The following is a 10,563-nucleotide window of genomic DNA, read 5'->3' as shown; positions in this document are numbered from 1 at the left end:
ATTATTTTTTACGATAATATGTAAAATAAAGTTACTATGATTCTTATAAACAATTAAATGATGTTTTTTCTTATGAAATGTTGTTATATAAAATATAAATATTGACAAATAGCTATTTACTACATAAAAAATGATCGTTCATTTATAAAATTAAGAAGCAGGAGTACCGGTACACCTCATTTTGTGAGTGTATCGTAGAAGTTCCCCTATATTAAACTAAATTCTCACAACCTGATGAATCAATATTCAAATGTTGACTTTGAACGGTACCCCTATTTAGTGTTCTTACTTTTTATAAGCAAGATGCCTCAAATAAAAATACTCCCTCCGGGTCACATTTATAAGCAAAACACTACTTTTTAGGTTCATTGAATACTTTATGTACTTAGTCTATAGTATTATATACCAAATACATAGGGTATTCAATGAATCTAAAAACTAATTTTTTGCTTATAAATGTGACGGGAGGAAGTACACATTTAGTGTTCTTACTTTTTATGTTTTCATGTCAACACACTTAAAATAGCTTAATTTAAAGTTCGCATTAGGCCTACAAATATATTAGGCTAGCCCTGATTTTTGCTTTACTTTAGTTCCTTCTTTTACTTTTGAAGATCGATTAGTTCCTCTTGATTTTATGTTTTCATGTCAACACACTTAAAATGACTTAATTTAAAGTTACACAATCCCTAAAAAAAGGACTTAATTTAAAGTTCGTTTTAGGCTTACAAATACATTAGGTCGGCTCCGATTTTTCTTCACTTTAGTTCCTTCTTTTACTCTTAATCTCTTAAATATGCAAAGAAAATAGTTTTATCTAAGTAAAAAAAAAAACTCTTAAATTAAATAATATCAATTTGTTTGGTTTATTTATCAAAATATTTATTTTAAAAATATATTAAAATTCACAAAAGATATATAATCAACAAACTATTAAATATAGTAACAAAAAAAAAACTATTAAAGATTTAAAGTTGTGATTTTAAATCAGAAAAATAATAAAAAATAAATTATTACTTTATAAATTTCATTAGTTAATCTTATAATTTCATCAATTAAAATAGTAATTTAAGAAAAGGAAAGTAGATGATTTATTGGAGCAATGCAAGCAACACTGTGAAAAAGTGAGTCAGCTAGAAGTAGAACACAAAGAAGCAAAAGAAGCAGCCATTAAAGAAAAGCAAATGAAAAGAAGAAGAAGCTAACACACACACACCACTCATTCATCTTCAAACACAGAGTGAAGTTATTTGGTGTTTTGTGTATCTATCAATCTTTCCTCAAAGTTTTGTTCTTTACACATGGGTCGATTTCTTCTCTTTCTCATTTTTATCAGCTTCCTTACATTATCTTTTGTCTCAGGTAAACAAACTTCATAAACTCTCAATTTTCAAAAATTGCTCTAGTCTTTTCAATTTTAACTTCACTTTGCAATTTGGTCCTTGAAATCTTTTCAGAGGTACAAACAACGTCGTTCAAGATTGTAAACAAGTGCCGTTACACAATATGGCCAGGATTACTCTCCGGCGCTACTTCACCGCCGCTACCCACCACCGGATTCACTCTCAAGAGTGGAAATTCAAGGACTATACAAATCCCGAAAGCTTGGTCGGGTCGGATATGGGCACGAACACTCTGCGGTCAAGACTCTGACAGAAAGTTTTCATGTATCACTGCCGACTGTGGCTCCGGCAAAGTAGCCTGCGCCGGAGGTGGTGCCAAACCTCCGGCAACATTAGCAGAGTTCACCTTGAACGGAGCTGATGGGCTGGACTTCTACGACGTGAGTTTGGTTGACGGTAAGTGTGTTTGGTGTCTTAACACATGTCAGTGTCATTGAATTGTAATTTGTATATATAAGTACGGATTAGGCATGTCTGGTGTCATATACTTGTGGTGTCCGACACCGACACACTCACATGTGATTACATTGAATTATTATTGGTATAAAGGTTTCACCTTTCTTCAAATTGGATGAAATAGTCAAGTTATTGTTCATTAGCTATATAATCATCTTACTTTGAGTATTACTTACAATAGTCAAATGAACTATAGTAAGACTTTGCCATCAAGTTAACTAAGGTTAGATAACTCATTGCCCATTGGTCAACAAACTGCATTACTAGGATTCCCAACATAAGCTCCATCAGAGTTACATTTGATTCAATTGGAAACTGGAGGATTCTATAGGGCTTCTATGATGATTTGAGGTTTTGGTGTCCTGGTTGTGTTTGCTCGGTGTCTAAGTATGTTTCTATATAATTATTAAATCACTGTCTTAAATTTCTGTGCTTGATAGGTTATAATATTCCGATGCTGATCGTGGCGAAAGGAGGGACAAGAGGTGGCTGCAGCCCTACTGGTTGTCTTGTGGATCTTAACGGTGGTTGTCCGGTGGATTTGAAGGTAGCGCGTGGGAATGGGAGTGGTGGTGGCGTTGCGTGTAGAAGCGCGTGTGAGGCTTTTGGGGATCCTCGTTATTGTTGTAGTGAGGAGTATTCTACGCCTGACACGTGTGGTCCTTCTGTTTACTCGTTGTTTTTTAAACATGCTTGCCCACGCGCTTATAGCTACGCGTATGATGATAAGACCAGTACTTATACATGTGCTTCTGCTGACTATTTGATTGTGTTTTGCCCCTTGCCTTATACAAGGTACAAATACTCTTAACTCTTTCATCATTAGCTTCGTAACTCTTTCTTTTAGCTTTTGATTATGCATGAATTGTTTTGTTATAGTAAGGGCAACTATGTATTTTAATTAGAGACTATGATTGCTACGGAAGCTCAAGCCAGTTGGATGATGGGCCAAATCCACTTCTGTTTAATGTTTATTTAACTGCACATGTTTTGTGGACTGGAATTAAGAGTTGAGATATTCTTCATTTCACAGAAAACTGAAGAGAAATAGAGTTTCATTATAATATAGTTTTATGTTTTTAAAATCATATAAATATTTAATGTATGTCCCATCTTTTCAAAATGCATTTCTATATGCATACAAATAAATCTATAGTGATAGGAAAAAAAGTGGGAGATGATATCTACTCGAATTAATGGGGGTATTGGTTGATTCGGAAGATAGGGGACTGGGAGCATTTTTAGGTGTTACTTCTATATGCTCCAATGAAATGAATGGCTGCCATATGCAAACAAATGGATTATTTCTTTCTAACATAGTGTGGCACAAGTGGTAGATAGTTGAGTTTCTTAACCATTTGTTCCAGAGTTCAATTATTGGCTGGTGTTATGGAAAAGCATTTGTTGGGAGAGGTCAACCTCTTGCATGGATTTCAGTTACCCAATTACCTTGAGCTGAGGGGATAAGTCTTCGCAGGAGGAGACCTTTAATTTACAAAAAAAAAGAGTCAGATAACGTAAGAAAATATTAGTTTTGTATGACCGTTGACCAAACACTAATGACAGAAAAACCATTTTCTACCTTGAATAATCGAAAACAATTGATTATTTGCATTCCAAGCAATGAAATTCCCTGCCACAGCCTCACAGGTCCAAATTACACGGGCTTATATATACTTTTGTGAATACCCCTCCCCCATCTGTATCTTCTCCGCAATTTTAATTAGACATGGGAAAAATATTGTCAGACCTACATACATAAAATGACCAAATGGAGATTACCTGATTAATATGCCTATATTTTAATGTTATGGTAGGGGTTCCACATTGAATAGATAAAAGTGTTTAATATTGTACCTGAGCTATGAGGCTCTTCCATGTAGTGGACTAGTCTCTGGAATGAGTTGTATCGCTGTTAGTAGCCTCTCTCTCGAATTCAATTTTATTGTCTAATCTCTCAAAGACTATGAAAATATGAAATAAACTTGAAATCTCTATTCATTTTCCGTGCACGTATCCATATATATGAAATATGCTTAAAAAATATGCATGCCTTAAAACGTCTCCTATATGTGAGCTTTCTTCTACTAAGTTTCCAAACTTGCTTTTCCTTGTGGTGTTTGGATTTTCCTTGGTGTTTTTTCTTGTAATGGCAAACATCCCCCACTCACATCACATAAGACAATTTTTGGGGACATTGACGCCTTTATTAGGTGAAAATTTTGTGTATAACTTTTGAGCAGTTATTATAATTTTAGCATTAATTTATGCATGTATCTTCTGTGGCCTTTTGAGCAGCCAAAAAGTGTTGGGAGCAAGGAAAGATGGAGCACCGCTTCCTCTTGTAAACAAAACTATGATGTACTTACCAAAACAACATTCTGGCGGTTCTTCGTCGACAGGTCTGATCCAAACGCAGATTATAGCATATGTTACCTCTATTGCTGTGGCGTTTTTCCTGTCATGCCCTTTTAACACTGTTTATGGCTCCTTTTGTATCGACACTTCAGGCAGAAAGTAACACAAAGACTAATCAGTTCTTAATGTAACCTTGTAAGCTTTTTGTGCTGTATTCATTCTTGTTAGTTGATAGTGAATAAAACTTAGGTCATGTTGCTTAGATCTGGTTAGTCATGTTTCTCATTATAAATAGGCTAACATGTTTGAATTGACGGTGAGTTTGACATAAGTGTCACTGTGATTCTCACAAAAACTACACTTAGGAACTTTAACAAAATCACAGTGCCAACCATGATTCCGTCAAACTCTCTGATTCCAAACATTTGCCCTGCTTTGTAAAACTTAGCCACCAACTACTCCCACCAATTTTGATGGGTGTATCTTTTAAAAAGTTGTTGACTAGTACTTTGCATCTTTTTAGTAAGGAACATGGCCAACATGAATTAAGCAACTTGGTTAAGTTTTATCCTTTGACAATGTAATATTAAACAGCTGCTGTGCTGATTCTACTTATTATGCAGGACTTGAAGGATGCCATATAGGAAACACACTGTAAATATTGTCTCTATGTTATATCTTTTTAATATACTTCAACTATCAGTAGTTGAACTTTTTATAATTTTGTCAACGGAGGGATTATAATTTTGCAAGTATTTTTGCAGTCTACATTTTGCTAGTTATGAGAAACCTCAATATATTTGTTGCATATTGATGGTTGCAAGAGTGCATACTTGAGTTTTATGGAGTAATGCTTCGTGCACAGATTTAGGATTTGACATGCTCAAATGTATATAAGCTTTGAGCCTGGGAATACGTTATTTTTGTAGCATTTTATTTGTTTTGGTTTCCTTGTATAGCAAATATTGGTATTATCGCAAATATGTTATAACATAAACTAGTAACATAAAAGAAAAAAATTATCATTTACATACAAGAGATTTATTTGACCTCCATCAATTGTCGCTTGTATAGCAGTAGAACTAATAATATCCTCTACCTTCATTGATTCTAATATTGAAATATTAAGCAAGGAAAACGTAGTCAAGGAAACACTGCTAACAGCTGCAGGTAGTCCAGGATACGCAGGTTATATCCAATTAAACCTTGCTTCAGACAATCATACTTAAAATGAAGATGAAAAGTGACATCAGGCAAGAAGTAAGGGAATTTTGGTGGTGTTAGATCTTAGAACATATAGCTTCAGTTTCTTCTAAATGTCAATTGTTGAATAAGGAATTGACACTCAATTATATATAGATACATCAATCTCATCTGTGAATTGTTAGATTTTCAAGTGTTGGTGGGTAGTCCCAAATCAACAAGACTTGTAAAAATTAAGTTTTTTGTTCCACATTATTTAATTGCAATGCAATTTAGCCTAAAAGTTGGGATCTATAAATTTGAAATTATTAACACTTCATTAATACAAAGTTGTGCATGTGGTACGAACAATATCACCCTATAATATTTGAGGATTTCATTCCTTACACTTCTTTCCCCATTCATTCAACTGAGAATAGTGTTTTGCTAGACAAAGTTTATAAGTTTTACCTTCCATTTATTAAACTCGGTTTATGTCCTAGTTATTAAACTCAATAATTTTAGTTATTATTTTTTTCATTAAGAAAATCTGATATTGGGACTCCATTTTAACCGTATTGTTTGATCTTTTTATATGAATTGTATTTGTTTGATTGTGTGACTTTAGGATTCTCTAACAATATGAAATTTGTGTATGTTGTTTTGACTTGTTTCTTAACTTTTGTGCTCCATTTGATATTGTGATTTTTTTGTACCAGCATTATGAATTTTAATTACCATTAAAAATTACATGACGCTCTTCTATTAGAGGAATAGGCTTTCCCACGGCTGTGCATGCTGATTTATCAACATGGCCTCCATTATCATACTTTCATGCAAATGTGTATTCAACATAAAGAAATGCAGGCGATGATCCTAGGGGAGGGTTTGTTTGAAGAGGGAAAGGCATCTGACTTTATCTCTTTACCTTTAGCAACCCAATGAAGTGTCCTCCATATAATCATTAACTTACAGGAATTTGATGAAAACTTGGGGACAACTTATGAGAAACATAAGAAAAAACTACAATGGAAATAAATATAATGATTTTAATCAAAAGAAATATGATGATCAGAAAAATACGTTTATAGTCCTAAAAATAACATTGGCCTTACAATATGAAATATAAGAAATAATAATATAACTACAACAATCAAATCTTATTCAAAAATCAGCCACGTAAACTAAATTATCTCATAATATTTTATCATATATTATATTTTTGTCCAACACATTAATTTCCCAAACTTTTTTAATAGTTTATATAATTTTTCTAGCTCTTCCTTTTGCTCTAACGGTCTGATTATCATTCATCTGTATACTCTCATTATTATAATATATAGAGTTTCTTTTTATATGTTCAAATCATCTAAATCTAATTTATATCATATTTTTTAATATGGTCATTTTTAAATTCTAATATTACGTTGCATATAATATGTCTTGCTTCTACTTAGGTGGAAGTCATACACTTCAAAGACTTGTTTTCAAAAAAAAAAAAAAGACTTATCTTCAAGTCTCCAACCTTCCATTCAATTCTTCCCTCATCTCTTGATGTGTTCCATAAGAAATAATAATAGCAATATAATTGTTTGATTTGGATTTTGGGGTGATCGAATTTTAACGAAGTGAAAGTAATATTTCAACAAAAAAAGGTTGGAGTTGATAGGTTTGATTTGATTTTGTTGTGTTGTGTTAAGTGTAAGTTAAAGCGGATATGAGATTAGACGTTGAATAATATTCAAATAAGAAAACTCATATACCAGACGTCTTATGATTTTTTGGTGAAGTTGTGGTGTCCAATTATTTGTTTGGTTGTCCTTCCTCCAATGTGTTGATCTTTAGTTAATGGTAGACAACAACAAAAACAACAACAACCAAACCTTATCCCATTAATTGGGATCGGCTACATGGATCAAATGACGTCATAGTGTTCTATAAAAATCCATATTTTGATCCAATTCATTGAACTCTAAATCTTTTCTAAAGGTTTATCGAATGGTTTTCTTATGTCTTCCTCTACCTCTTTTAACCTGACTCTCCTCCATTTGATATACTCTTCTTACAACGGCATCTACGAGTCTTCTCTCTACATGTTCAAACCATCTAAGCCTACCAACTTTTCTACTATAGGTGCTACCCTCACTCTCTCTCTAATGGTGTCATTCCTAATCCTATCATGTATAGTCTTACCACTCATCTAGCACAATATCCTCATCTCCGCTACACTTACTTTACTCTCATGTTGACTCTTAACCGCTCAACATAAATAAATTCAACCATCAAAAAAAGTAATAAATTGTTAATAGTATAATATAGAAAATAACATTAATATTTTATTGATACCGTAAACCGACTTATAATTTAGAACATTTTTTTTTTTTGAGCAAAATTTAGAACAATTTTTTTAAAACCACGTATAATTTGAAACATATATTTGTGAGATTTACTTCACCAAACTCCTATGCATTAAAAAAAAAAATCAACTATATCTATCACATACCAATGAATTTATTAAAAGTAAAATTTATGATACTCTCTTCGTCTCATATTAAGTGATACAATTGATCTTGTCACGCGTACTAATGTACAATTTTGGTCTTAAATATCTTTACTAATCTATTAGAAAAAATTATAAAAATTTAATATTTTAAAAATGTCCATCGAGACGAATCCAACAACATATTATATGATACTATTTATCTTTGTATTTTAGTAGAAAAATATAGTCAGAGTGTGTTAGGTCAATAATGCACATTGTCAACTAGGTCATCTATTGTAAGACAGATGGAGTATTTTTTTACACTGAAGCCCAAATATATGATACGATACAGATACGATACGACACCGATACAGTGATACGGAAAAATTTTAAAATTCAAGATACGATACAGTTGGGATACTTCAAAAAAAAAATTAAATTTAAACTACATATTAAAACTCAAAATACAGAATATGGACTAAAACTCAAAAGCAAAAAAGTTGGCGCAAAACCCAGACCTAACAGACATAGAAAAACAATATGGCACAACAATGAAATTGTCTTCACATAACAATCAACAATAGCATCGTTCTCAAACAAACAAAGAGACACAAAATAGATGGCGGCAACAGTAGAAATATAAATGTAAGTAATATTGATAATAAAGAAAGCGATAATTAGTCAATTACATATATGATATATCATAAATAGAAAACATCATTACTTAGTCAATTACATATATACAAAATATATAGAAACATCAGGTAGCCCGCACATATCGATTTTCCATCGTCTATCGCTCGTATCACAGATGTATCTGAAAAGTATCATATATTTGTTTTTAAAAAAATAAATTTCAATCTTCAAATACTCTCTTGATACGTATCGAAAAGTATCAGACAGATATCGGTGGAGGATGCGCAGGAGATACGATACGTCATCCATTTTGAAGTATCTGAGCTTTAGAGATTTTTTATGAAATCTTTGCAAGTAAAATTTATGAATGAGTTCTATTTTATTTTTTAGAAATGTTAACTTGTGCCTTTGAGATATACTTAAGAAGCTAAATGTATAAGTTCTTTTTTAGAATTGTACATTCAATGTCTTAAAAGTTTCAAAATTATATTTTCAATATAAAATTTATTTTTAATTTCTATTTTAAGTACTTTAACTTATGCTATTAGAGCAAAAATTATCATAATTTTTTTTTTTTTTTTGCTGAATATGGATATGTTTTTTTATGCGAATATGATGCAATTCTTGTGTCAAAACCCAAAAAGAATCACTTTTAGGTTGGACCAAAAGTCAAATGAGGAATTGAGAAATCCAACATATTTTTTATTGGAAAATGTTAACGAGTGCTCATGAGGCACTCTCTAAGATCTTTAAATAGTAACTTTGTATGTAAATATGTGTAATTAATGTATTGAAAATTGAAATATTTAATTTTTTCATAAATTAATTTTTTTTTTTAAAAATTTTTAAAGAGTGTCCCTGAAACACGCATTGACAAGACCATTTATTATTTTCATTACATATTCGATTTTAATAGGATTGAAAGTCAAAAATTTCAGGTTACGATAGTGTTATGTCACTATGCGCCATAAAAAGAAGAGCTGTGACGGAATCCAATGCTTTCTCATAGTAGCGCTACTGGGCTAGGCTGCCTTTGCTACTCTGGCATGTTAGGAATTTTTTTTCTTTTTTAATTTATGTTTTGTACTCCAATTATTTTTAAGCCGACTATTTAACTTTTTAAAATGAATTTTTGACTTAAATGTAATTATGGTACTTCTAATTTTGCTGATTTACAATTTAGACACCTCATTTTAAAATTTAAAATTATAATCTCATAACCTTTAAAATTTTAGAATTTATTTCCACCGTTTAATATTAAGTTTCTTTTTATACTCACCATCTCATGGAGGATTGGACCATGGCTAACGCTCCTTCAGCTGAAGTGTATCTAATGCAACAGCAAACTCTCCCAATTCGGTTGTAAATGTTGTGGGAAAGTAACGACATCCGGGTATGTTCTGGATTTTATGGCAGTGACCTCACTGAGGTTGAGTAAAATGCAATGTTGATGTCTCTTACTCGGTTGAGTTTGATAGAACTGGCATACGTATGTGTGTTTCTGATGAGGAGAGAGTTTTAGTTCTTGCTAAATCTATTTTGTTGCCGATTTTGCACCCTGATAATGTTGGCTATGTTTTGGGTCTTTGTTATGCATTGGAATGGTTAAGTGATATGAGGTTTGATAATGTTGACCTTGCTTTGGATTAAAAAACCGCAGATGCTTTCAACCACCACCGTCCAAATATTACTGAATTTGGACTTATTATTTTTGCTTGCAAAAGTCTGTTTAATTCGAAGTTCACAAACTCTAAAGTTGGGTTTAATCGGCGACAAATAAATCAGGTAGCTCACGCTCTGACGGGGGTTGTCACATTATTAGCTAGTTTCACTACTTCTTTTATTATACCTTGTTGTATTGAATATTTTTTATTTTTTGGCAGACGTATTGAATATTTGAAAATCAATGAAATGACATAAACACATTTTATTTAAAAAAAAATAATAAACCAGACAAGTTATTAAGTAATGTTTCCCTCAAAAAAAAAAAAAAAAAAAAGTAATGTGGCAGTACACTTTTTTGTCGATGTATCAAATTTATGCTTA

At 31.9% G+C, this 10,563-nt stretch overlaps 1 protein-coding gene across 2 annotated transcripts; it reads left to right on the top strand.

Annotated features, from left to right (window-relative positions):
• The first annotated feature begins 1,118 nt into the window (after positions 1–1,118).
• On the top strand, positions 1,119–5,198 carry LOC25492789 (thaumatin-like protein 1b). 2 transcript variants are annotated; one of them, XM_013601027.3, is made up of 6 exons: positions 1,119–1,362; positions 1,458–1,799; positions 2,300–2,654; positions 4,158–4,261; positions 4,370–4,412; positions 4,841–5,198. In XM_013601027.3, the coding sequence occupies exons 1-5, from the start codon at positions 1,302–1,304 to the stop codon at positions 4,378–4,380; spliced, it is 873 nt and encodes a 290-aa protein (XP_013456481.1). In that variant the 5' UTR covers positions 1,119–1,301; the 3' UTR covers positions 4,381–4,412; positions 4,841–5,198. The 2 variants fall into 2 exon arrangements, with proteins under 2 accessions (XP_013456481.1, XP_013456480.1); XM_013601026.3 differs by having other exon boundaries at positions 4,158–4,412.
• The last annotated feature ends 5,365 nt before the right edge of the window (positions 5,199–10,563 follow it).

This window comes from Medicago truncatula, chromosome 4 (assembly GCF_003473485.1).
Source record: "Medicago truncatula cultivar Jemalong A17 chromosome 4, MtrunA17r5.0-ANR, whole genome shotgun sequence".
Taxonomy (NCBI): Eukaryota; Viridiplantae; Streptophyta; class Magnoliopsida; order Fabales; family Fabaceae; genus Medicago; species Medicago truncatula.
The sequence above is the reverse complement of the archived record's forward strand: the minus strand, read 5'-3'. Positions and strand labels throughout refer to the sequence as shown.

Excerpts from the sequence above, each read along its gene's own strand:
- LOC25492789 (XM_013601026.3), top strand. The coding sequence starts at position 1,302 with ATGGGTCGATTTCTTCTCTTTCTCATTTTTATCAGCTTCCTTACATTA. Across the intron at positions 1,363-1,457 it reads TACATTATCTTTTGTCTCAG|AGGTACAAACAACGTCGTTC; the intron begins GTAAACAAACTT and ends AAATCTTTTCAG. Across the intron at positions 2,655-4,157 it reads TGCCCCTTGCCTTATACAAG|CCAAAAAGTGTTGGGAGCAA; the intron begins GTACAAATACTC and ends CCTTTTGAGCAG.